This window comes from Ursus americanus, chromosome 30 (assembly GCF_024610735.1).
Source record: "Ursus americanus isolate L20-20 chromosome 30, mUrsAme1.1.p, whole genome shotgun sequence".
NCBI classification, from domain to species: Eukaryota; Metazoa; Chordata; class Mammalia; order Carnivora; family Ursidae; genus Ursus; species Ursus americanus.
In genome coordinates this window covers 1,906,472-1,934,106 of record NC_142156.1, presented here as the reverse complement: position 1 = coordinate 1,934,106, position 27,635 = coordinate 1,906,472, and the positions used below count along the sequence as shown (strand labels likewise).

The following is a 27,635-nucleotide window of genomic DNA, read 5'->3' as shown; positions in this document are numbered from 1 at the left end:
CAAATCAACCTCTCTATGCCTCTGATACCCCATCCGAAGATGGGGATAACACAGTACCTCCATCATGTGGCTGTCACAAGGACTAAAAGATTTTAATTTAAAGTGAAGTGTTTAGGACCTGCTCCAAAGGTGGCATGGCCAGTATGATAATTGTGATGACTAGAAAAGCAACATGGCCTGGGCCATGTAGTCTCAGCAGAGAGAAGATTGCCCCCAAGAGAGCAAATGCTGATTCTTGCAGGTGGGGAGAATTTTACTTTCTACAGTATAAAGCACAGATATGCCTACACTGCATGAAGAAATCATGGTATACCTGCGGCATTGACGTTTCGTGGTAGGGGAGGATTGGGGGGGAAATGTCTAAAAAGGCTCCTTAGGGGTGCAACGATGAAAGAAACATTGAGGACACGGGCTCGGGAGCCAGAATGTCTGGGTTTGACTCTCAGCTCCAGGATGTATTAGCTGTGTGACCTTGGGCAAGCTAGTCAACCTCTCTGAGTCTTAATGGCCTCATCTGTAATAGTCGAAGAATACTATCTACCTTATAAAGCTGCTTTAAATAATAAATAAGTTAATATACTTGGAATAGGGCCTGGCACGTATGTCCACAGCCAATGTTTACTATGGTTATTATTAATATTATAATAATAATAATTATTAATTGGTACACTCTCTTTAAAGCCTAGCTGAAACATTGTTTCCTCAAGGAAACCCCCACTCCCTTCTCCTCTGGGCTTCCCCTGCCTCTCTCCTAAACAGCTCTGCCAGCACTTTGTGCAGAGCATTCAAGTTTGGAACATATATAAAGCTCAGTTTCCCTTCTGGCTGTCAATTCCTCATGAGCATAGGCCCTGCCCTTCTGTCTTTACTTATTGGGTCCTCTGTACAGTTGAGCAGGTTGTGCACTGCACAAGAACACCTTTTCTAAGGGGCACATTGTTTATATCATACAATCATAAGTTTGCATATTTATTAGGATGATTTCCCAGCACATGGCAGGCAAGCGTTCAGTTCTAACAATGTCAGTGTATGACGATTGTCCTACAGATGGCTGTGAATATCTTGAGGAAGGAGTACGTTTTTCTAATTTGCACAAGGGTATCCAAAGGACCACAGGTAGCCCTCCCCAGAAGCAAGTACAGTGCTCAGTGAATGCTAGCTGAATGGACATAAGGAGGAGCAACTCAGCACCCCCTCCAACTCTCCCCACCCTCCACACCAACCCACCCCCAAAATGTGTCACCTGTAGACTGCTGTACCTGAGACCCTGCCATCCACGCTGCCCGCCATTGCCACCAGGTGCTCCAGGACCTGCTCGCAGCAGGTGGTTTTCCCAGAGCCACTGCGGCCCAGGGCCACAATGCTCTGGTCTCTCCGCTGGCTCAGTAGTGCCCAGTATGCCCGCTGTGCCAGGGAGCCAGGGTGGGCTGGCAGGCCATCCCGGCGGCCCGACGGCACCTGCAGGAAGATATCTTAGGCATCAGTCTTCCCACCCCAGCCGGTGCCCAGGGAGCATTCCAAGACAGTGCCCCACCCCAGCCTTGAGGCCAGAGCCATGTCCCTGCCTGTCATCCTACCCCAGCCTTGTCAGAGGAGTCTTGAATTTTACTGGCAAAAGCCCAGCCTTGGGGTCAAGTCCTGCCCCTGACTCCCTGTGAGTCCTTTGGCGGCCTTTGAGCCTATTCTGAGTCTGGGTCTCCTCTTAGAAAGGCGTTAGCTCATTATTGGATAGTACTTGCCTGGAATGAGGCAGCTGGATAAAATGGCAAGATCGATTAGTGATGTCTGCCACGGAAAGGGAAGGAGGCATGGGGTAGCTGGTGGTACGCATGCCCTGTAGTTGCCATAACAGTTTTAGGCAATACCTGAGGTCCTCCACTCCATTCAGCCATTGATTCAGCCGATCATTTACTCTTCATTCAATTAAAAAAATATATATTGAGAGTCTACTATGTGGCAGGCACTGTTCCCGGCATGGGGGGCACGGTGCCATGCAAAACGGGTAAAGGAAATCCCTACCCACCATAAGGAAGGGCAAAAAAAAAAAGTTTAAAAATTTTTTAACACCCACTACCAAGTTCTGGTGAAGATACAGGGTAACTGGAATTCTCATACAATGCCGGTAGGAAGGTGAAAATGAGACGGTCACTCTGGGAAAGAGTGAGATATACGCCCATCATCCGACCCAGCGGTCCCATTCTTAAGTATTTAACCCAAGAGAAATGACCATGTATGTTCACCAAAAACCCTCAATGGCCCCGGTTTTATTGAATATATATTCGAAATTACCGGAAACTAGAAACAACCCAAGTGCCTTTTAACGAGTAAATGAAAGTAAGCAGCCATCGAGGTTTGGGCCCCAAGGTTTGGGCCCCGAAAGTCCCCTGTCCCGGAAAACCCCTCCATTCCGGAGAGACTGGGACAACTGGTCACCCGGTGAGTGGCCAGGCCAGGGCACGCACACGAGAGAAGAACCACGGGCCAGCGGCTGCAGTAACACGGGCGAGTGTGAAATGCGTCGTGGGAATTAGAAGAAGCCAATTCAAAGGTGACCGGCTGCACCGTTCCATTTATGTGACTTTGAGAAAAGGCCCAACTCTAGGGACAAGAGGACATGGGTGACGGAGGGTGACGATAACGGGTCCAGAGAACTGGGAACGGTCCTGTAACTGATGGAGAAGTTGGTTACACACGACACGCGTGTGTCCAAAACTTACAGGACCGCCGGCTAGAAAGGTTGACTCGAACCGTATGTAAATTATGCCTTAATAAATCTGACTTAGAACAGCTCGGCCCTGCGGAGCTTGCTCTCTGCTGGGAAGAGACAGATGAGAAACAAAACAAAGAATTAAACTAGATCTCATGGGAAATGTTTTAAAGGCATGAGCCTTCCTAAGTGGGTGTTTAAAGAGGAGGAGACAAGCGGTGTGGGGACTGGCACGGGCCTTGGGAGGTCAGGGAGACCAGTCAGGTAAGGAGGCTAAAGAGGAGGGCCCGCGGGACAGAAGGAAAACCAGGACAGCGGCGCCCTGGAGCTCAGGAAGGGAGCGTCTGCAGGAGGAGGGGGGCTTGGCCATGCCAAATGCTCCTGGGGGACAAGTAAGAGGAAACCAGAGACTTGAGCATTTGGCAATGTGTTTGGCAGCATGGAAACCACTGGTGACCTTGACAGAAGTCTGCTGAGCGTGGCTTGGGGCAGAAGGGAAGAGGCCGGCGGGAGGCAGAGTGGCCAGCGGGAAGGCACCAAAATGGGCAGCGCAGCGGGCCGGCTGGAGGAGGACATCCAAAGCCTGGCGTGACAAGTAGGCGACCACGGGGCCCAGCAAGTCCCCATCTGCCCTCTCCACTGCCTTAGCAAGGCAGGGGTGCAAACCCCAGTGTGGCGGCTCTTCCCCTCGCCTGGACCTTCCGCCCGGGGCTGCGGGCCGCCCCCAATCCTCTGCTGGTCTTCCCTACCCAAGACACCCAGACACAATAATGAGTTGCTGTCCTGACACAAAACATGGGGCTCAGCAGGACCCGCACTGGCTGGACACGGCCTTCAGGCACGCAGCAGGCAGAGGGTTCTGGAGTCTGAGCCCCAAAGCCACCTCGCACTCTGGGAATGCTGAAGTTCAGGGCACAGGCTGTCCCACCTGTCAGCCCCCTCGGGGGGGGGGGGGGTTGGAAGGGCAAAGGGAGACTCCTCCTAATCCAGGCCCCGTGGACACATACGGGTGCACACGTGGTCACGTGCCTGGCGCGCTGGCACACAGGCGTGCTCGCGGGCACAGACGCCCAGCAGTGGTAGAGGCCACGGTGACACAGAGCTGTACCCGTCTACACGGCACACATTCACCCCCACGCTCACCCCCACGCACCCCTACACCCCCAGGCACACACTCAGCCCCCGGCCGCCCCCAGTGAGAGAGGCCCCCAGCCACGCCCCTGGTTCCCCAAGCCCATGTTCAAGGTGGCCCCAGGCCCAGGCTCCCCGCAGGTCTGTGCTCCCATCTGGTGGCCATTTGAGGAACCAGCTGTGACTCAGCCAAAGCCTAGAAGGGGGTTTCGGGTTCGGCTTGGGGAAGCTGGACGCTTTGAGGGGTCCCCGCCCCCATCCCAGGGTTACAGGGGCCTGGAGCGTCGCCTAACTCAAACTCCTCCTTACAGAGTGTGTTCTCACACCTGCTCCCACTCTCTGGCTTCTTGGCCCAGGCTCTACAATGGATGCCTCAGTCCAGAACGGTTGGCGAGAATCAGGCTCACTGTAGGGGTCTGTGCGAAATCTCCCAGGGGCTTCTAAGGAGCAAGAGGAACCACGCAGCTTCTTAGAAGGCTCGGAGGCCTGGGGCTGCACGAGGAGAAGCATAGCCCTCACAGCAAGGGAGGGGAGCGTGCGCAGGCCCGCAGACAGCCAGGCTGGGCGGGGCAGGGCTGGGGAACACCTGATGGGGTGGGGTGGTGTGTCCTGGAGAAAAGGAGTCTTGGAGGGAGGCTCAGATCCACTGCCCCCCCTTTTTAATACAATTTAGCATCATTTGGGGGCTATGGATAGATTTGTTTCATGGTACACCTGGAAGCAAGATGCAGCTTTTCATGCCCAATTAACAGATGAGAACAACAAGGCCAAAGAGAGGTCATGATCTTTCCAAGGCACCCAGGGGGCATTAGCGGCTGTGCCAGAGGCTTGTGCCTTCCCCAACCGTGAAGTCCTCACCACCGCGCCCAGGTAAGACCTCCAGCAACTGTCCTACCCACACGTCATCCCACCTCCATCTACCCTCCACCCAGCAGCCGAGGGGAGCCTTCGATAGTCCACAGCAGACCGTCTCACGTCTCTGCTGAAGACCCCCGGAAGCTGGCATCACGCTCAGGGCAGACTCCGGAATCCTTCTGGCCACGTGTAAGACTGCTGCGACCCAGTCCCCGCTGGGTCCCAGCCTCCCCACTGTCTCCTCCCCGAAACTCAGCGGCCCTATCCACTGTTGTCTTTGTTAGCGGGGGCCTGCCTTCCCCCTCGAGAATGCAAGCCCCACAAGGGCAGATTTCTCTGTCTTCTTCCCTGCTCTTTTCCCCCATGCCCGGCATCCAGGAGACTCTCCCTTCAGTATCTCTAGCAACAGCTGGGGGAGGAGGGGGGACCAGGAGGGGATCGGGCTCAGGTGGCTTGGGTGTGGTTGCAGGCGTTGCCACAAGGGGGCGCTGAGAGCTTGCCTTTGCTGTGACCGTCTTGCCAAACACAGGCCATTTCTATACTTTGCAGGGGGGAACAAATAAGTAAAAGCAGAATCGAGGCTTCTGGTTCCTGATTTATGTGGGTGTCTGGAACTCTCGAATGTGCAGCGTGGGGTTCGGAGCACAGAAGGGCTGGCGGCCTGAGTTTTACCCCATCTCTCCTTGCTGAACTTGAGGGCTGGCCCCGCAGAGCTCGCGGGCCGCAGGCAGCTGGTGAAGTCCTATCGTTTCAGGTGTGCGTGAGCGGTAGCTGACATACTATGTAAAGGTGCTGGAAGCAGGGCCTGGCACAGAGCTGATATTCGTTCAGTATCTTCTGTCATTATTAGAGTCTATAATGCCCCCGTTGTTTCCAGCCGTGACTCACCGTTCCCCTCTACAGAGAGGGGCTCAGGCGGTCCTCGATGCCCACCATGCCTCCAATCTTCTGTCTGGCAGGATGCTACTTACAGACAGGTTTGCAGGGGGCTCTGGCTGGCCTGCTCTCTCCTGAGATGCAGAGGGGACCCCACCTGGCCCTGGCCCCATGATCCCGCTCACCTTGCCTGCAGAGGGCGCTGGGGGCCCCGGGGGCTGGAGGACGATCAGGTCTGGCCCCTTGAAGGTGTGGGGCAGCTGCTCCCGGTAGCGGTGTAGAAGCGTATTCAGGACGCTCGATTCGTTGACACTGACCAGGGAGGCCAGGTCCTCAGCCTGGTCCAGCTCAGGGGGGTTGGCCTGTGAAGCATCACACAGAGTTATCCTCTGGCCTCTCGGGCCTTTGTATCACCACCCCTACACACACACACACACACACACACACACACACACACACAGAGCCCCGGGGACCCCGTCCCTGGAGAGCTGTTTGCCGCAGACCAGGACAGAAAGCGAGGACTCTGGAGAGAGAGAAACAGCAAACCCTACAAATGAAATAAGGACACCCCACTCCTTTGCCCTTCAGGCATCCTGAGAGCCACCTGTCTCCTCCTGCCGGCCCTGCTTCCTGCCCTCACTGCCCCAGGAGGGGAGATGCTCCGGAGAGACACAGCAAAATTCAGAGAGCCTCCCGTGTCTCAAACACCACAAGAAGGGTGGTGTTCCAGAGTGAGCAAGTGTCCGTGCCTGATGCCCCCTCTCTGGGTCTTGCCAGGGAGCCCTGTGGGTGTTCTGGGACACTCGGGGATGAAGGCCAGTGGCCAAACAGCCCCATTTCTCTGATAAGCCATCATGCATTGATCCCTTGGAAATAAGCCCAGACTCTTCCACAAGCAAGGGATGATTGCAGCTTCTCCTTGGGGCCTCCATTCTAAAAGGCTTCCTACTATTCTTTCCAGCTGCAAAGAGTTTTCTGTGCCCAATGCTCTGGGGTTTGGGTCAAGCCTGGGCTCCTCATGGGTCAGCCTTTTTGTTAAGGATACGGGCCTGCTACAAACTCTGAACGCCAGCAAGAGTAGAGGGCCTGGGGCCAGCAGAGGGTAGAGAAGGAGGAATGTTGAATGAGGCCCACCAGGACCCTTTTTTCCCCATCATTAGACTCTAAGTCTCAAAAAGATTTATGGCATACTACAAAAATTATGCAAAACATACATGGGCTTATCAACCAAAAGAAAAGTTAATACCCTAAATAATAAGCCATTGAAACCTAAGCTATAGTTAACAGCAAGCTGCAAATTTGGCTCTGAGTTCCCTGGCAGCCAGGGTGAAAAGGGAAATAGACTCTGTAGCACGATTTGCATGGTCCATAAAATGAAAAGCCATCACCTTCTTGGAGCAAGCAGAACTCCCCGTTCTGACACACAGGTCTGTCCATGCATCCTCACAAAGAGAACGCTGGGATAGAACAATGACCCCCTGACGATATACTACCAACAGAGCAATGAGTTCAATGATGGTCTTCCTTACAACACCCTCCAGTATGTGCAGTCGGGTACAAGGACCTCTCTTGCAGGGGTGGGGAGAAAAGGTGTGGAGCAGGCAGGGAGGGAGACAGAGGGCTCACCCTGTGAATGTGCTCCTCATCGACCTCGGTGATGCTTTTGTCAGCATCGATGCAAAGTCGTACCCTTCCTGCCGGCAGGTCGGCTGTCCCCTCATCTGGCTTCAGCACAGTTGCTGGTGACAGCCCCGAGAGAGAGAGAGAGAGAGAGAGAGAGAGAGAGAGAAGACAGGCTCTAAGCCCAGTGGCCAGACCAGGGAACTTAAAGAGGGGTCCTGGTTCAGGTCAGAAAGGGGCAGCACTGTCTCCCCTTGGGGCCTGCTCACATGGAGGGTTCTGAGTTGTGACCCCAAACCTTCTGAGGACTGAAGCTGGGTCTGACTCACCTTGGCCTTTCAACATCTGGCCCGGTGCCAGGCACAGGGTAAGGACCCTGATGGTTGGGTGTGCTGACCTGTCTCACATTTAGACCCGGGATGGCAGATAATGCCACACGTGCTGCCACCTCCCCTTCCAGGGCCCATGGCAGACATCACTAATCAATCACTCTTCCCAGCTGCGTTCTGACAGGGACTCATAATTGCTTCTCAATAGAGTGTGGTCACAACTAATGGACAAAAGCGGGCTCGTGAGATGAAATCTATTTGCCCATATGCACGATGCTTCATTTCCTCGAGGAATACTGTAGGAGCCAAGCAATGCTTGGCGCATTAATGACATCGTTAAATAATTAATTACCAAGGCGTAATTGCCTTTGGAAACAGTCCCCAGTAGACCAGCTGCCATGGGTCAAACGATCAACTCTTCCCGATCCAAAAGCCACTGACTCCCACCCTAGACTCAGCTCTCCTTGCCCCTCCCCCTCCCCCGCCGCCCCCCCCGCCCCCCACTGTAATCTGGCAAACAGATCTTGCAGCAGAGTGGGCGTGAGAAGAAAATACTTAGACCCTCCCCTACTCAGGTGCTAACATCCCTAATTACCAAGAGTAAATCCATCCTTCTGAACCAGCCAGACTTTCTCTGCCTCGTACCACCTGTCCTCAGGAGCCTGAGAGCAAAGATCACATAAGTCAGACCAAGAGGACACCACCTGCCCCCCACCCCGTGTCCGCAGTGAACCCTTTACATAGGAGTTTCTCACAGTGTGATCTGGGGCCACTGAAGTCAGAATTTCCCCAAGGGAGAGCAAGGAGGGGGGTGCTTATCTGCATGTAGTTGCCTTGGCCCCACTGTTGGCCTTTGGAATGGAGGCACCAACGTGGGGCCCAGGGATCTGCATTTTGAGCAATCCACTATTTATGCAAGTTTGAGAACTAGCATGTGACACGGCGAGCAAGCTGAACCATGCATGAGAGGACACCTCCCGTTCTTGGGACCTCCCTGACGCTGTGGACAATCCTGCCCCGGGACAGGGGCAGTGGGGGGGCCTCAAGACCCCAGTATATTGAGGACAAAGTGCCATCCCGTCTTCTGAGCTGGGCATCCCTCTCCAATTCCCTCCCCATCTCCTATCCTGCCTTATTCATCCCCAGGGGCAAGTCTTCCCGATCCAGCTCTCTCTGGAGGGTCCCCCTTGCCCCTCCCCACTCCCGGAGCTGCAGCCCCTCACCTGATCTGAGTCTTCCGTCTCTCCTCCTTTGCTCCCCTCCAGCAGGGGTGGCCCCTCTTCACTCTCCTTCCGAGTCTGAGGCCTTTCTGCCTGGCTCTCCAGAGCAGGTGGTCTGGGTCCTTCCAGCTCCATCTCCAGGACCCCGGCCCCATCATCTGCTCCCGTGAGGGGCTCCCCGGCTTCCTGCCCTCTGCTCTCTGGCCGGCTCTCCTTCCCAGCAGTCGCTGGGCTCTCCCTGCGTGCACCCACTTCCTCAGGGGCTTTACAGCCCTTCTCTGTCTTCCCCCCAGCTTTACCTGCCTCCCTGGACTCACCCTGAGGTTGCCCTTCCTTGCCTAACTTAGCCTGGGGCTCAGCTGCCTTTCCAGGCACACTCGGAGGCTCCCCTGTTCTCTCTACCTGCCCGGGAGCTTCCCCCACCTGCCCGGGCTTCCCCTGCCCTTTGCTCACGTTCTCTGCCTTGACCTGCGTTTCCTCTGACTTCTCTGCCTTACTTGGGAGCGTACCTTCTTTGTCCTTCTTACTCTGGGGACCGTCCCACTTGCTCCTTCTGCCCAGGGAACCTCCCCACTTTCTCACCTGGAGTTGGACCCCAGCCCACTTCCCTTCACCCGCATCCTTGGAGAGATTCCCCTTTGCCATCTTGTTGGGGGGGTCCCCGCCCCCCTTCTCTGCTGTCTCCTGCCGCCCCCCTTCGCCTGGCCCCTCTCTGCTCTGGAGCTCACCCCCTTTCAGCCCTTTGGTCTGGGGAGCCCCGCCCCCTTTCCCCCCTGCACCTTGTTTTGTCGGTAGCACTGTTCCTGGGTCCCCAACACCCTCAGTCTGAGTCTTCTCGGCCTTTGGGGCTGTGTCCTTAGTGCTGGCCTGGGGGCCACGAGGAGTCCCTGGAGTCCCCCCCTTTTTCTCCCCTCCAGGGTCTGTGGCTGGGGGTGGGGCCTTGCAGGAGGGGGCGTCATGGGGCTGGGTCCTCTGCTCCGGCTTGGCTGAGTCCAGGTCCAGCTTGGCCACCATCAGCAACACGTCACCCCTCCTTACACCTCTCTTGAAGGGCAGGGGTTTTTTGGCCGGTGTCCCACTGGGGCCGGATTCCTGGGGCTTCTCACCATTAATGCTGGTCATCAGCACGGGGTCTGTGGGGCCGGCCCCTGCACTCTCCTTGCCCGGAATGTTTGAGTTCTGCGGAGAGCTTGACTGGTTGCTTTGGCAAATTTGCTGGGGTCCCGATTTGGTGTTACTGCTGGAATCGCTCTTGGGTTGGCTAGTGGAAATTTCTGGGGTCTAGAAGAGAGACCGCAACCACACTTAGCTGCTTGCTGACCAGAGAGCTTTGCCATTTGCTCACTCACTCTCTCATTCTTTTGTCCATCCAGGCTTCACCCATCCAAAGAGCCTCAAGCACCTGCAAGATCTGACAGGCGCCGTGCCCAGCATCCAGCAAAATCCCAACACCCTGGATCTTGGCCCCCATCTCAAGACCACATGACACAGTGGAAGGAGAGTAGACTTCGGAGCCCGACAGACCCAAGTTCAGCTCCTCACTCTGCCATTCGCTAGCTGTGTGGCCTTAGGTAAATTACTTGCCCTCTCTGAGCCTGTTTCTTTATCAATAAAATGAGGATCACCATGGCCCACCTCTCAGGGCGAGCATTAGGATTCATGATAATATGGGAAACTGAGCCCAGCACAGCGTAGGTCCTCCCACACTGCCTGGTGGGGACATCTTTGCTACAACACTCCCTGGGGGCTCCTGTCCCCGGTCCTTCTGCTGCCTTGTGGTGTCAGTCCCACCCAGGGTTCTGTCCTCGAACCAGGCTGGCTGTGGCTAGAACTGCTCACGGCGCCAGCGGGGCCAGGTCCGCCCTGATGCTTGGCTTCCCCGCCTGCCCTTGTCTGGGTTCTGCCATCAGGCACCATGCTGATGCTGGCCTCCCACACACCTAGTCCTGGGGAGTCTGGGGTTCTCACCCTCCTCTTGCACCCAAAGCTGCCCCAGGATCATGTTGGTTCCACCCTGCCTGGCTTCACACCTGTGTCTCCCTTCCCAAGCCCAGCTCCGCACCCACCTGGGCCGTTGTCATCATCTAAACTGCTGTCCCTTCCATTTGCTGCCAGTCGTTTTAAATCTGATCAGAAGATTTTGGCAGCGGCCCGTAGCCTACGGGAAAATCATTCAATACCATCCCCCGCCACTCAAAGCCCTCAATGAGAAGTCGCCACCCTCCATTCTGGTCTTATTGTCCCTGCGTGTCCCCATGCCTGAGCCACATGGAGGCAGCTCCCACCACACCTGACGCTTCTCTGCTTCCACGCTTCTGTTCCCGGTAGCTCGCTGGCTGGAATGCTCTCTCCCTCTTCACCGGCTCTTGCTCCACTCATCTCTCTATACCCAGCTCCAGTGCCATCCCCCCGCAAATCTCCGCCTGCAGCCCTCAGTCCGGATGCGTTTCACGCACCCCGGAGGCCCCAGGGCACCGAGCTGGTGGGCCGTCTGCCGCGATGATCACGGACTGCGTTCATGCGAGCTTCGGTATGTGTCTCTGTCCCGGTCCAGGTGGTGGACGCCTCGAGGGTACGGTCCCTAGCTACAGCTTTGTGACGATGGTGATGGTAATAGCCATCACCTACATCCCTCTCGCAAACGGCCCTACATCACCATCGTATCCTACTTAACCCCCGTGAGAACCCAGTGAAGAATGTTCTGGGCTGTCCCTCACCCCCCAGCCCTCCACCGCCATTCTACAGATAAGGAAGTGAATGCAAGGCTATCAGGTGGTCCAAAAGACAAAGTCGAACGTACAGTCCGGCGGGCCTCTGTGACTCTAGCCTCAGTGCCTTTCTCTGATGCATATTCACAGCCTTACTTGTCGCCAGGACTCACCAGAATCTTCTGGGAGCTTTACAGAAATTCTGATGCTCTGGTCGCAGTCCCAGAGAACTGGAGGGAGTTGGCCTGGGTTGGTGGGCTCCCCTTCCAGGTGATTCCCCTGTGTAGCCAGGACTGAGAAACCCTGCTCCAGGGCCCACAGCCTAGTGAGTTGGTCTGACCGGGGCCAAGAAGGACTCGCCTTAGAAAGGGGATTGGCCGCACTTGGCAAACATCACCCCTGTCTATACAATTTTGAAAAGTGAGTCAGTGCCTTATTTTTAACCAAACCACCATAGTGGGGACAGTAACATGGATTTGAGCCAAACAAGTTAAGCAACGCTCCCCTCCCTCATTTCCACCCATGGACTCTCTTCCTTTGGATTTTCTTAGTCACCAAAGCCCCCAGTCTGCTCTGCAGCCTTCTCAGTATATGGGGGAGAAGGTGTCTCTAGAATCACTGAGGCCAAGAGGCAACTCACATATGTCCATTTTACAGATGAGCAAACCGAGGCCTGGACCACACAGAGCTCTCCTGAACTTCGATACGGGTCTCTTTCTGCCTCAGTGTTGTTCCAGCCTCTCCCTGTCTCTCACTGGCCGCCTGGCCCTCAGAAAACCAAGTCACCTCTCTGAGCCTCATTTGACCTCCCTGCAAACTGGTTTACAGAGTCTAATGGCTCCTTGCAAGGATTACACGAGGACCTTGTGCTGGGGAACCAGTTGTGCTGGGATAAGGAGAGAATCCAGTTATTTACTGGTTGGGACAAGAAAATTAAATTGACAAGAACCAGCCAGGGCTCGAGGCCTCACAGAAACATGTCCCGAGACCGCCGTGCTCCAACCCCAGGAACATCTTGGCCCACGGTCCAGACACCTGTTGTGGTCTGAGGCCTGTCTGTCCTGTGTCTTGGCTCTGAGTGTCTGCCTAGGCCCTGGGGTGAGTTTGTCCCCATACTGTGCTCCGCTCTGCCTCTTAACGCCAGCACGAACTGCACCCTTGTGGAACGCTTTCCTGCCTCTGTGGCCTCAACGACCTCCTTGCTCCCCAGCCTGGCCCTTCCCGAGGCAGCTCGCTTGACCTCTCTAAACCTCAGTTTCCGCCTCTGAGAAGTGGGTATAATCCCATCCACCCCATTGCTGCCGAGGAGTTCAAGGGAGCCCGTAAGCGGCAAAGTGAACCTTGTCTAGTAATAAACGGCCCACGCTCCCATAGCATCACGACCTAACCACAGTCTTTGCTGGTTGACTTTGGCCCCCACTTATGCCCAGCTCGGGCCGAGGTGGGGACAGAGCCCATCTTCCTTGTAATCCTCACCCAAAGGACTGGGCAGGGATGTTTCACCAGTTGCCGCCATTCAGCTGCCAGAGAGCCTCTCGGATGCCGTGAAGCCATTGTAATTGGACAGGTGCGGGCACATGGGGGACTGGACAGGCAAACAACAGCTGAAGGAGTGGGAGGCAGAGCCAGGCTGGTGGCTGGGCCCAAGCCAGCTCCAGGCCCCGGGGGCGGGGCAGGGGGAGGGGGGTGCCAGATCGCTCAGCCCAATCACTGCAGTATTTGCTCCACCGCGAGGGGGGCGCTGGAGAGACGAGGAGGTGCCCTGTCTCTCTGACAGTGATACACCCCAGCCCACGGGCCTGGCATCCAGCCCCATCATCTTGCCCAGGGTTCCCTGGCTAAGGAGCTGGGGGAAAGGAAGGAGGCAGCATTGGCCATCATCAGGGATGCATTTGCAAGTCCTTAAAGCACCGCGGTTGAATCTTGTCCAATGGCTGCCTCAAACCCACAGATCTATTCAGAACGATTAGGGGATTTAGCCTCACTGACCAATCAGAAATGATGCCGGCTGCAACCGAGTACTGGAGTCCCCACTTGCACCAAGCACTAACCCTTTAATTATTGGCTTGTGGCCATTCTGAGGGACTCAGGGGAGGAGTAGCTGGAAGGCGATGGGCAGGGCAGCGGGGGGGAACTGGGGTCACGCCTGTTTGCCCTCTGGTATGAAGAAGTTTCGATATTTTAACAACCAATACACCAATCACCAGCAACGGAACATAGCCCGTCACTGAATATCTTTTCCATGTAAAGTAAGCCAACTCCACATCTTTAGCTGACATCCAGGCTCCTCTTTCTGCAAAAGTAGGGGTGAGAGAGATCCCCATAATTGCACATCAGCTGGTATCCCTTCATTCATTCATTAAACAAACATTTGTTGAACACTCACTCTGGGCCACATTCTACGGGAGGGCCGCCATATATTTAACTATGCCAACCACCATTAAGGCAGACGGTGCTGTGGGAATCAGAGAAAAAAGGCAATGGCGGAGCTGTCCAGAGATGTACTATTTCAGCTGGGTTTTGAAGGAGGCATAGGAGTTCGGTAGATCAGCTGAAGAAAGGACCTTCCTCCAACTGGGGACAGTAGGAGCAAAGGCAAGCTGGCGACTAACTTGGGAGGCTCAGAGGACAGGACGGTCGGTGTTGACTGGACCCCAGTCCCCTTCCTGGGGGGGGGCACTTACCTCTTGTTCTGGAGAGGCGAGCCCTGCCTCTTTCCTCAGCCTTGCTTCCTTGGACTCTTTCTCTGTCTCCCGGACCAGTTGCTTAATGAAGCCCCCTGGGATGACCGAGAAAAGGGGAGGGGGCGAAGACGGTGGAGGACTCTTGTCCTCCTCCCGAATCTGTTTTTGCAGAAGCAAAGGAGAAAGCTCAGTGAATGAACCAGTGGAAGCAAGCGGACCTTTGACACATTTGCAGTGGAGCCCGGGAGGGGGTCTAGGAGGACATACATGACCAAACGCATGTATGAGAGGCTGAAGCGAAGCAGATGAGGTTGGGAGGGGCTCTGGGATGCCTTGAGACAGCACGTGGAAATGGAGTGCACGAGAAGCAGCGGCCACCCTGTCTGTGGGATTTCTGCCCGGCCCCAGTGTCCTCATAATGTGAGTTTGGCCCCTTGGTTCCCTTCCTTGGCATGGAACAGACTCTGGGAGGACCTGGTCCATAAGGAGCTTTTCCATTTTCCAAAAGGGGATGGACCCCAGGGAACCACGCACATTCTCTGCCTCGGCTTGCAGTTAAAATAACAGATTAGTCAGTTACTCACCTACGACACGCCAGGAACATGGGAGGGTAAGGAATGGTCTCTATAAAAATCCTGCCCTATGGCCACAGCCCACTCGGCTGACCCAGGCCTGTGGCTTCTTGATGGTCATTAAACCAGGACCCGGGCAGCCAGGGCCTTCCCAACACTGGATCCTAAAACTGGCAGGCTGGATGCTGGCATTTTACACCAGAAACATGGCATCAGCCCAAGCTGGCTGGAGTTGGCATGTAACTCATTAAGACTCGTCTTGGACCACAACGGGAACTGGGGACTGGGGCAATGGGACATTGCTCCTGACAACTGGGGTGTATCTTTAACCAGCATCACTGTGACTGCCCGGGGTGGGGGGGGATCTACAACACTTTCTGTGGCAGAACCTCACGCTGGTTAAAATAAGCTCCTTCTCAAGGTCCTCATGTGTGGCTGGCGAAGATTTGATCTCTGCAGCCCAGCTGATAAGAAGGGGAATCCAAAGGACAGAGGAAAGACCAGGAGACAAAGCAGAGGCCAGGGGTTAAGGCTGGTTGATGCAGACCTCTGTCCAGGGAGAGAGAAGCAGGGAGCGTGAGAGGCTGGGCTCCCGTTGACCCCACGCCTCTCCCTCTGGAGGGGGACTGAAAACCATTGTCCTAGGACAGAGTGAAGCTTAAGGCCCGCTCAGCAGGCGTCAGCCTGGGCTTCCTGCAGCATCCTTCTCCACGCCACACCCAGAGCAGTCTGGGAGGGGCAGAGGCACCCAGGAGGCAGCCAGAGAGTAGCTTCTCAACCAGCCCACCCCTCAGCCTCCAATTCATCAAATCCTACACGAGGGTGGGATGCGCGGTGAAGGAGATCGCAGGCATCAGAGAAAGAGAGAGACAGCCCTTCGTGGTATCTTGTGAGAAAATACAAAAGGGAAAAGAATAACTGGGAAGAAGGGCCCGTTTCCAGTTCTCCATGGTGACGGAAGGCAGGGACAACGGAAACCCATCCCCACGGCAGAAGTCTGGCAGCCAACAGCTCTGTCTCTGCCCCGCCGCCCACACAAGCCTGGTGCTCGTTGGAGCCGCCATGACAATCCAGACAGGACAGCTGGTCTACCCTCATTCCCCCACCGCCTACTGAGGAACCGGAAGAGCCCTGGCGGTCATGGGAGGAGTTCAAGGAGGTCATGTACCGGGTTGGAGAGGCCGTGGCTAACCAGAGCTGGCCGGGGCGGTGGCGGGGGGGGAATGGAGGGGGAGCCTGGACACGTCACAGGGAGGCCCTGATGCCAGACTCCCCGCATGAAGCAGGAGGGGACAGCCTGGGCCACCCAGGCTCTGACTTGTCTTCTGACTTGGCAGTCGGCCCTGCGGCTGTAGCCTGAGCCCTGAACGTTACTTTCCTTCTGCTCCCAAAGGGCGAGGCGTGATGAGATGGCCATGCTGAGGTGATGTCAGGGCTGAGATGGGATGACACGGAGCCCTCTGCCGGACAGCACAAAATGTGGCTTTATGGACACACACAGCACACGAGACTGACAGGTGGAGACATGGGTGGAGGTGAGGGAGAAAAGAGAAATACAGGTTAGCTCTTGGACACAGCCCTCCTCCCACCCCCACCAGCACCACGAACCAAGGTCACACAGCTGGGCACAGCCCACTGGGAGGACCCCGGTCAGCATGGAGGCTGCCGGGAGCCAAGTGGCCAGTGCCCCAAAATCCTTTTCCCCCTTGTCCGCACACTTTGACTTGTCATTGAGACATCATATATGCCACAAAATACAGAAGTATACAGCTCAGTGGCTCTCACCCGAAGACCATATCTATTTAACCAGCATCCTGATGAAGAATAAAAAGTATTATTTCATTTATAAGAAGTTCAAGATGGGGAAGACCCAATCTATGGCGATGAAGGTCGGAGGAGCTGTTAGCTTTGGGCTGGAAAGGGAACCTCCTGGGTGATGGAAACGTTCTCTATCTTGATCTGGGAGAGGGCCCCACAAGGGCATCACGTGTAAAAATTCACCCCGCTGTACACATAATTCACTGGATGGCAATCACGTCTCAATTCAAGAATAAGCAAGGGGCGCCTGGGTGGCACAGTCGTTAAGCGTCTGCCTTCGGCTCAGGGCGTGATCCTGGCCTTATGGGATCGAGTCCCACATCGGGCTCCTCGGCTGGGAGCCTGCTTCTTCCTCTCCCTCTCCCCTGCTGTGTTTCCTCTCTCGCTGGCTGTCTCTCTGTCACATAAATACATAAAATCTTAAAAAAAAAAAAGAATAAGCAAAACAGGGGCACCCACTCAGGCGGTCAAGTGTCCCGACTCTTGGTTCCAGCTCTGGTCACAATCTCACGGGTCGTGAGATCGAGGCCCACATTGTGCTCAGCGGGGAGTCTGCCTGAGATTCTCTCTCTCACCCTCTCTGTTTGCCCCTCCCTCCCCACCCCACCCCTACCCCTGCTTGAACACTCTCTCTAAAAAAAAAAGTAAAAATAAACAAAACATTACAGCCCCCCGACCCTCCCTCATGTCCCCTTCTTAAGTCACTGTCCCCCAGAGGACAACCACTGTTCTGACTTGTAATACCATAGATGAGCGTGTTTTTCTTTTGTGCGGGAGCCATTTGGTGCCACGATTTGACCACACGCATGAGGAAAGGACAGGAACCAAAACTATTAATTGGCCCAGGGCTTTGGGGGGAAACAATGTATCATGTCTAGCATCATACCGAGAGTCTTTTTTAATAAAGGGGGCTCATTTATTGTCACTGTTCCCAATGTACGAAAAAGAATTAGAAAAGAGCCCCCCAAGTCAATCCACTCCCCACCACCCCCAGCATCAAATTGAGAGTCTTGACAAAAGTCCATCACTTTTGACCTAGAAAGGCCTCTTCTGGAAAACAAGTTTGAGGAAGTAATCCTAAAGCAGAAACTTTTATCACTGGGTCCCTTGTAGCACCAAACCAGAGATTCGACCCCGGGGCGCAGGAACTAGAGAAGGTCAGATCAATCCCAGCCCATCGAACTTGAAGGAATACTGTGAATCCATCGAGAAGGGTGCTTAGGGACCAGTACAGCTCCACCGAGCTATCAATTCTAAGGCCAGCCGTAAGGTCCGCCCGTGTGTAGGCATACGGTGCGATGTTCTTAGATGAGGTTACAGAGTTTTACAACCAAGACCACAATCCCCTCACCCCAAGAAGACCCTTCCAGACCATTTGCAGCCACTAACTCTTCCCTCCCTCAGTGCCCGGCCACCACTACATCTCCGTCTATTGCTATAAATTGCTTTTTCTGGACTTTGGCTATAAATGGAATCCTAGCATCTGCGGTCTTTCGTGGCTAGCTTCTCCCACTTTGCAGACCGTGTTTGAGGCTCCTGTGCATGGCTGCGTATGGAGCACTTTATTCCTCTCTGTCGCTAACTGGCGTCCCATCGTACACATAGCCCGCGTCTTGCTTATGGGGTCCCGATGAATAGCACTGCCCTGAACGGGCCCCTATAGCTTTGTGGGCCGTATGCTTGCTAAGCCGTGGGGTCACGGCGTGTTTCACTTTTTAAGAAACCACCAGGCTGTTTACCCAAGCGGCTGCATGCCTGGCCACCCCTGCCTGCAGTGTATGAGGCTTGTTGGGGAAGCGTGTGCCATAACCCTGGACGGGGCTCACGTCATCTGGTGAAGATCAGAAGACAGAACGCAACGTCACGCCCACTAAACCATCCAAAACGGGCAACACCCAACACACTCCGCGGAAAGCGAAGAGCGGGAGGGAATCCACCAAGATCTTGGTGGAGACGGTCATGAGTGAAGGGATGGGTGTCTTCTCAGCCTGCAGACTTTTCTTACTTGTGTGCATTGGGCCTGCCCTCGGAGCGGTGTCCTTCCCTGACCCCTCCCGGCCCCGTCCTGGGAGGTGTGCCACTTCCCCATCATCCCAGATTTTCCAAAGGCCTGGCTGGCATGTGAGTAGCCATTGTCCATCACTTATCCATAAGAAGATGGCTTGCACAGAGTTCAAGGTGACGCCGACCGCTGCATATCTTGGAAGCTGGAGAGGTGGACCTGGAGGGGTGGGGATGGGGGGCCCGGGCTGGGCTGGAGCCGGCTCCCACCATCTCACGGGAGCCCGCTGGGGCCACCTCTTTTCAACTCCACATTCTGTGACGTCACCTTAATGGCTAAGAAATTGACTACGGGAGTGTTTACGCCCCAGAAACCGGCCAATGCGTCCGATCAGGGCTTTGGCTCCAGGAGCTGCCCGTTCCATGTTTACTAGCACATGACTGGCGGAGACCCCAGCACGCCCGTGGGGCCTGGCCAAGAGCAAGTCTTAAGATCCAAAGATCCAAAGATCCAAAGATCCAAGAAGGGACATTTCAGCTCTGATGAGGTCATGAGCCCAGGAGGAGGCTTGGGAACACGTCCCAGAGCAAACAGCCAGGGCTTTGCCTTGAGAAAACAATTCCCCACCACGTGGACTCTCCAGGTTGCAGAGACGGAGGAAACTGGGGAGTGCGCACAAGGTGAGCTCCCTGGGGAGCGGGGCCGTGGTGGGAAGGGGACACCCTGGGAGGCCCCCAAGGGACTCACAGCCAGAGTCTGCTCTGCTACACGCCTGGGAAGTAGAGCCCAGGTTATGAATAGGCCTGATGCGAGGTAGCCGGCCTGTCGACTCCTCCCCCCATGGCTGCTTCCCAAGGATCGCCCTCAGCTTTAAGGCTCCAGGGAGAATCTTGGCTGTCAGTGCGGGCTGTCCTCAGCCGGGGCTGCTGGCCTGCCCAGACGGTCCAGAGTGCAGGGGGACAACGAGAGGGAGCTCCGCGCGGGGCCATCACTCCCCACGTCCTGCCCCTCGGAGGCACCAGGCCAGTGCCCGTGACCCAGGGCGAAGAGCCAAAGCCACTGGGGAGGCTTTGTCAAGCCTTAATTTAAGTAGGTGTTCTTATCACCACGTTCCCTTCCAGACCTAAAACTCACACCTGCTTCATCAGCTGTTGTTGTAAGCCCGTGAGGAGGACCCAGAGCCTCAGAATTCATGGTACAAAGTCTTCAGTCGCCCCTCAGGGGTGGGGGAGGCTGGGGAAAGGAAAGAGGATCCCCAAAGCTGGGGACAGCTCAAAACACTTTTTCATGAACACCTGCTGAATCTGAGTGGCGCCAGCTCTCCAGTCCTGACGCGGCAGTCAGTCTTCCAGTGACCCCCCTGTCTCCAAAGAACAAACTCCGAAGTCTTTACTGAGGCCCACATGGCCCTCACAACCATCTGCCCTAATGCCTCTGCCCCTTGCTCCTCCTCAACAGTGACACTGACCTCCCAGAGGCACCTTCACATAGGTTCCCACCGCAGGGCCTTTGCACATTCTATTCCCTCTGCTCCAAATGCTTTTCCTTCTGCATGGTAAGTCTTGGCTCAGAGTCATCTTGTCAATGATTCTGCCTTCACTGTTTAAATTGAGGCATAGCTCCCATCCCTCCCACCCCACCCTATCCCGGGATCACCCATCATTTTACCCTGTTCTTCAACCCCCCCCCCGCAATTTATGGCTATTTCACTGTCCATCATGCTATAGATTTTTGTTTGTTTGTTTAGTTTCTGACTCAGCCTGCAAAACATGGCCCTACGAGGGCCAGAATTTCCACCTGTTATGCCCCCTTATATAGCTCCAGTGCCCAGAACAGTGCTTGACACATACTTAGCTCTCAGCAAAGGTTTGTTGAATGAATGAAGGAGCGCAGGAATGAGTAATGATTAGGAGTGCAGCTGAGAGGGGACGGAGCAGGCCCTTGGCAATAAGACTGTGGCAGGGATTTCTGATGTTCCCCCTGTGCTGTCTGCATCCACGGGAGGCAGGGGAGTGGTGCAGGGGGCGGGCAGCATGTTATAATGGCCCGTGTTCATGTCCTGTCATCATCACTACCCTGGGGGACCCCAGGAAATTCTCTGAGCCTCATTTTTTTCAGCCTTCAAATGAGAGGAGGACGCCCACATACCAAACGTGTCACCAGTAACTGTTCTTGATCATATTTTCACTTTTATTTGATTCCATGGGTCCGGGCTGGCCTGGAGACCCCAGCCCAGGATAATTCTCCAACACTGGGGGAGAACCTACTATGTGCCGAGCACTGAGATAGAGCTTTACACCAAAATTGCCCCCAACTGCCCTTAAATTCCTACCAGACCTAGAATTTATTTATCTTAAAAGTGATTATCACATTCATTCCCACAAAGCACCATGTGGCTGGCATCACTCCCAAAGAGCACACAGCGACTCAGAGAGGTTAAGGCACTTGCCTGGGGTCACCCAGCAAAAAGGTCAAGCTGAGACCTGCCCCCCGGGGCGTCCCACTCCTCCCACCCACGCTCTGCTCCCATCTCAGCCCCATGCTGGTGGTGGGCCAATCTGGGGCCGCCAGGTTGTGGAACCCCAGGAAGCTGGCTCACGTAGGTACATTCGTGGGTAGTGCGGGGTATGCTCTGCTCTTTGGTTAGTATCTGCTGGGTGTTAGTCACGGGTCTGTCGTAGTTTGGGGATCAAGGGGGTTAACAAATTCGCTCAAGGTCACACAGGAAGGAATGGGGATGACCTGGTTGCCTAACCCACTCCTTCTGCTCGACCCTGAGATCCCGGCCCCTCGACCCTGGAAGGGAGGCAACAAAAGCTAGACCATCGAGGATAGCCCCGCGAAGATCCGGGCATCGCTCTGTGCGGAGAACGTGAGTGGTCATGTCATTGACTCCCACCAGGCGCCCTATTCTAAGGTGGATTCTGTGAGCGACCCCATGTCAGAGGGAGGGGAGGGCAAGTGCCTTGCTTCCAGCCAGGAAGTGGCGGAGCTGCCTGCTGGACCCGCGCGGTCTGACCTCAGAGGTCATGGCCACGGCAGCAAAAGAGGGGGGACGGGTTCTCATCACCGTGTCTGGCCCCCAGCCACTTCCCCAAAAGAGCTGCGTTCCTTTCTCATACCCTCCAACTGTCATAAGCCTTTAGGGCCACCTTGTCCAGGACACCTTCCTGAGGGTGCCAGCCCATGCCACCCTCCCAGCTGCCACAGCCTCCTGCCTCCCCCACCCAATCACCCAGATCACCCTGCTCGTCTCTCCACTGGCCGTACACCTTATGTCACTGTGTGGTCCTTTCTCATTTCAACTTCCACTTAGAATCGGTCTTGGCCACAGTTTGGCTGGCAAGTGTATTTGTGTCCCAGCGGGCTCGCAAGGTGCCTGGAGGCAGGCAGAGGTGTCGGCCGCTGGGAGAGCCAGTGCGAGGCTAGAGTGCTCAATGGTCTGACGGCCACACCAGGGGCCTCGCATCCAGGGATCAGAAGACCCGGTGGGGGCGGGGCAGAGGGAGAGGAAGGTGCCCCTAAGCTGGGGTCTCATCCATTTGCCCCTTTAGACACGTCCTCCGCCTCTTCCACCTTCCGGCTTCCAGGCAGGTTCAAGCTCACAAGCTCATGGCAATCACCCACTGGCCCAGGTCAGAGGGCACCTGCACTCTCGGCTCTCCCTGCTGGGTGCCCATGGGTTGGCTGCCTCCCTCCACCGAAGGTACCCTCCCGAAGCCCCTCTCCTGTCCTGGCGGCAGCTCCCTCCCCTGCCTGTTCATTCCTGGAGGAAATAAGAGCTCCTGCTGTTGCTGGCCCTTGGGAGAGGTCAGCGAAATTTCCTGCAAAGGGCCAGAGAGGAAGCCGATCAAGCAGGGAGGGAAAAAGGTTCTCCCTCGCAACTACTCAGCTCTGCCTTTACATCCCAGCAGCAGCCCTGGGTGATGTGTAAATGAAGGGGCGTGGCCGTTTCAATACAACTTTATTTTTTAAACCAGGCCGAGAGAGCTGGACTTGGTCCTGGCCAAACTGGGAAGGATGAGTTCAAGGTTCCAACATCCATGCCTCATCCTCTCTGAGAAACTCCCTCAAGCTCTCCTTCCTCATCCCTTCCTCCCAGGCAGCCAGGTCTGGGGCCATTTCCCAGATGGAAGGGCCTCAAGTCTATGCAAGTTGCTGGGGGAGGGAAGAGTGGAGGCTAGGTTCATCTTTCTGGGTTTCCTAACGCCCCACTTCCTTTTTTAGCCTACTCTGTCCTCTGGGGTGCTGACCACGAGGGTTACGGCTCCCAGGGCTCCCTGGCTCTCTGGCCTCCTGTTGAGTTTGGTCAATGGAAGGTTCTGGAAGGAGACCTGCATATGGGAGGGACTAGAGGTAGGTTATGTATCGCCCTGCCTGCCCTGCTTCCTCCATCTTGGGCCCCAGTTTTGGCAAAGGCTGTGTTTCTCCATCTACAACCATAAGCCCCCTGGAGCGGTACCTCTCCAGGGACGGACCACAGTTAGCCCCCAGGCTCCTCTATTAACCTTCTCTGCCTTGCATCAGGCCCAAGGCTAGTAACCCACCCCTGCTCGTCTCCTGCTTCATTGGTTTCCTTAACCTCCACCCCCGTCCACACACACACCTCTTGGAAGAGTTCCTTCATTAAAAAGTCTCTCCACATTACCACCTGGGAGTGCTGTCTCCCTGTAGGACACTGGTCAATACAGCCAGGGGACAGGTAGGTTTCAACTCATGCATCAACTTTGACAGATGGTAGGTTGCCTCCTGGAGGGTTACATGGGAAGGACTCTGAGCTTTTATCTGGGCTCGGGGGCGGGGGGGGGGGGGGAAGAATGCTGTGATTGATTATTAATTTCTGCCCTGGGCGTGAAAGGAGGGAATGCTACTCCGTAGCTACCTATTTGCCCGCTGTAGGCTTAATGGACAAAGTGGCTCTCGTGATTCATGCACGATCATGCCAAGCTCACCCAGACCTCGAATTTGATGGCCAAACAGCCACATAGTAATGAAGAGACTTTGCCCAACACAGAGATACCCTCCCCTCATCAGAGCAAGGGAAGCCCACAGCTGGCAAGTAGCTGAGGATTCAGGCCACACCCGCAAAAACCCACATTATTCTAGAAGATGAGAAGGGGGCTGGGGGAGGTGATGAATGAGAAAAGAGAGCAGAGAGGTTAGCAGTAGGAAACAGAGACAGTGAAGAGGGAGGGAGGGAGGGAACAGCAGGGGAGGCATTGATGGAGAAGATAGGAAGGCAGGGGGTGGAGAATGCACTGCCCCATCCACCATCCACCGTCAGAGAGCCTCAGAGGACCAGCCTTGCTCACAAAGAATCTCCTGGATGGAAAATCAATGAGCCCTTTCTTGGTCATACCCAGCGATGGGGAGCTCACTACTAAGTAAGACATTCGGGGTCTGTTCTCATTTTGCTTTTCTTCTTTGTAACCAGAGCTATAAAACCCTCAGAGTCCGTCTCCCTGTTCCCTGGGGTCTGCCACGTTTTCTTCATACCCACACAGCTGCCTTGTCAGGAGAGCCACACGCGGGCCCCAGTTCTGTTCTCTGGAGCGACAGATAAGGTTTTCCATGTGACACGTGTGGGGTCTGCCCCCAGTTTTCTCATCTGAAGCCTTCAACCATGTCTCAGATGAGAAATTTCTCACGGCTCCCACACCCCTCAGAACACAGGCAACTGTCCCTTGTGAGTTTTCTAGATGGTTCTCTGCAACAGAGTGGACACTTCTGTTCACAAAGGCTGACTGGGGAGAACACAACAGGCCTCCTGTCCCTCAGTGGGCTGACCTCAGCTTTGGAGATCTCACGGCTGAGTTCGGGCAACACCGCCTTCTGTTGAACCTCTTAGGGCCGCAGCTCCCCATTTGTCAAACGGGGGCGCTGGCCCTTCTTGTCCACTTTGCGAGGTGGGAGTACTGGATACTCTATACACCCGTCAGCTGTGACATTCCCAGCAGCCCTGTCCCCTCCTGTCAAGGTCCAGTCTTTCAGGTTCCTGGACCCAATTCCAACAGCGGGGGGCATTCCCCACACAACACCAAGCTGTTCTCAACTCCAACAGGGTGATCAAAGTTCAACCCCTCTCAACTCAATTCTGACACCATCTACCTGGAGACAACATGACATATTCTGCAGGTAAAGGGCTCAGTCCCATAAGACCACCCCCCACTTTGGACACCAATCCCGAACCCAAGTTGTCACCTGTGCTTCTGACCACCTTGGGCTATAAATGAGAGGTTCCCATGACCCCCATCTTGGGTCTGATAAATTTGCTAGAACAGCTCAGAACTTAGAGAAATACTTCGCTCCCAAAGTCGCCCACTTACTATGAAGGGATGGAAGCCAGGAAGAGCCAGAGGGAAGAGATGCCCAGGGTGGGGGATGGGGAGAGGATGGGGCATGCTCCATCCCAGGCCTGCTCCAGGGGGCATCACTCTCCCCAGATTTCCATACATTCACCAACCCAGGAGCTCTTCGAACGCTATCCCTTAGGGTTTTTATGGAGGCTTCATTACATAGGTACGATTGATGAAATCATGGGCCATAGGTGATTGAACTCAGTCTCTTGCCCCTGTCCTGCTTCAGAGGTCAGGGATGGGTTCCAACCCTCTAACCCCATGGTGGGCTCCACTGGCAACCAGCCCCCATCCTTAGGTGGTTTTCAACAGTCATGGCGTTAGCGTAACAAAAGACCCCTTTATCACTCTCAACTCTTAGGGAATTCCAATGGTCTGGGGACCTGTGAGCCCTGAACTACGGATAAAAACCAAATATTTACAAGAAATATATTTAGGTCATCTGAACATATCCATTAAAATGTCCATTAAAATCTGCAAAAGCTTTGCACCTCCATGGCTGACAAGCCAGCACCCACCCCGCCCCCCTACCCTTGTCTCTATCCCCAAATCAAGCAGTGGGTGTTTCTTGGAGAAATGATTAGAGAAGAGTCTGGGTCCCTCCAGCACATCACCACTCCCCTCTCCATATCTGTGGTTGCCCCACTGACCTAGGCTGGCCACATGCCCCTGCCAGCCACCGTATAGCCTGATGAGACGCTAGACGTCACAGCTGGGCCCCCTGGCCTCATGCAAGGACAGCCAATAACGTTTCTCCCTCATGCCAGCACCAGCTGATCTGCAGTTGGGAGCTGCCTGGGGCGTTACATTGAGAACAATCCTGCACTAGCAGAAAAGCATGCGGTGATTGACTAGTAATGCCTGCCGTGAGCACAGGAAGGGTTAAGGGTGTTGTGTCCACCAAGTATTTGCCATTCGCAGTCTGGTGTTTTTCTGGTCACAGTGAAGCAAGAAAGTGGTCACACTTCTGGCAGGCGGTGGGGGGAGGGGGCTCCTCTGACTGCTTTTAGGGTCTGAGTGCTCCATCAATGGGCTATCTTCCTACCCCTGCCGTGTTGCTATCTAGAGCTCTGCTGTCGAATATAGCAACCCCTAGTCACATGTGATTTAAATGATTTAAATGAATTAAAATGAAGTTCAATGAAAACCTCACCTTCTCGGTCACACCAGCCATATCTCAGATGCTCTGCAGTCACGTTTGGCCAGCAGCTACCATAGCGGACGACACAGAAACAGAATGTTTCTATCATTGCAGAGCTCTATGGGATCTCATTGGATTAGATGAGTGGTTTTCAGGAGGTGTGGCTGTGCCCATCAATGGACGTTTGGCAATGCCTGAAGACGTTTTTGGTTGTCACTACCAGAGTGGGGGGTGGTTTGCTAGTGGCGTACATCCTACAGGACAGCCCTCCCACCCCGCACCACGCACAACAAAGAACCATCCAGACCCAAACGTCAGTAGTGGGGTGGTTGAAACACCCTGGTCTAAAAAATCCATATCGAGTGGAGAGAAGCATCCAGGGGGAAACAAGGGCAAAATAGTCTTGCTTTGAATAATAAATAGGAAAGAATGATAATAGAAAAAAAATGAGAAAACAGGCTGACCCACTGTTGACAAAAAAAGAGAAGAAATTCTTGGATTTATCACCACTTAGTAGCTCTGTGCCCTTGGGTAGTCACTAAACCTCTCCGATTCCCAATTTCGTCAGTAAAACTGAAACGCCCCCTTCCAAAGGTTTATCAGTGGATTCAATGAGGTCATGAGTGTGAATGGGCTTTACTATCTGTCCGCGTGGAACAGCGTGGCATAATTTACTAGCTGAGCTCCTGCTATTTATTACACTAGACTAAAGGTACGGTCTCCAGCAGAAAAGCAGAACCCTGGTTCCATTTCATGATGCTGGAGGCACTTAAGCCTCGAAATCTCACTTCTTGATCTGTAAAATGGGGCTAATAACTTATGGCTAAACTCACAGGAATATCCAGCACCAATGAGACATTTAATCCCATTGAGCAACTGCCTCTCTCTCTCCCTCTCTCTCTCTCAACTCAACAGCTAATCCCGTTGCCTTCTGTGAAACTGAAACTCAAGCCCCAGCTGGTACCCACGAAACAGCTGAAAATGCATTCGGTCCTTTAAGGGCCGAGAAAAATTCCTTTGGGACCCCGGCCCTTGAAGCGCCTGTCTCCCCGAGCGTATTGGCCAGGTATTTGGTGAACCCACCGTGCCAATTCTCGAGGATCTTTCCTTCAGTGCCGGAAGCTGTAGTTCTTTTTTTTTTTTTTCTTTTTTAAGATGTTACTTATTTATTTGAGAGAGAGGATGAGGGAGAGACAGAGAGCATGAGAGAGGGGAGGGTCAGAGGGAGACACTGACTCCCCGCTGAGCAGAGAGCCGGATGCGGGACTCGATCCTGGGACTCCTGGACCATGATCTGAGCCGAAGGCAGATGCTTAACCGACTGAGCCCCCCAGGCGCCCAGAAACTGTAGTTCCTAAAAGGAATTAAACATTAGGGAGAGGCTTAGTGCGAAGCGGGGCAGAAAAGGAAAATCACGGAGCTGGGTGAGTCATGCCCAGGGGAAGGTGATTCAGATGACGTTGGTGGTGACTTTGGATCCTTCAGGCTGAATGGGGTGTGTGTGTGTGTGTGTGTGTGTGTGTGTGTGCGTGTGTGTGTGTGTGTGCGAGAGACAGACAGACAGACATCTGCATTGATAGATATGCGATACCGCCCCTCCCCCTGCCGTGAGCTCT

At 54.7% G+C, this 27,635-nt stretch overlaps 1 protein-coding gene across 1 annotated transcript in view; it reads right to left on the bottom strand.

Annotated features, from left to right (window-relative positions):
- Window positions 1–14,295, bottom strand: part of MYO18B (myosin XVIIIB) — a gene marked incomplete at its 5' end in the record, with an annotated part of 232,250 nt that extends 217,955 nt beyond the window's left edge. Inside the window, 6 exons of the mRNA XM_045791207.2 lie at window positions 1,260–1,458; window positions 5,755–5,931; window positions 7,196–7,308; window positions 8,114–8,180; window positions 8,742–10,019; window positions 14,131–14,295. Coding sequence (XP_045647163.2) covers window positions 1,260–1,458; window positions 5,755–5,931; window positions 7,196–7,308; window positions 8,114–8,180; window positions 8,742–10,019; window positions 14,131–14,295 — 1,999 coding nt within the window. The remainder of the gene's footprint in view (window positions 1–1,259; window positions 1,459–5,754; window positions 5,932–7,195; window positions 7,309–8,113; window positions 8,181–8,741; window positions 10,020–14,130) is intronic.
- Between the last annotated feature and the right edge of the window lie 13,340 nt (window positions 14,296–27,635).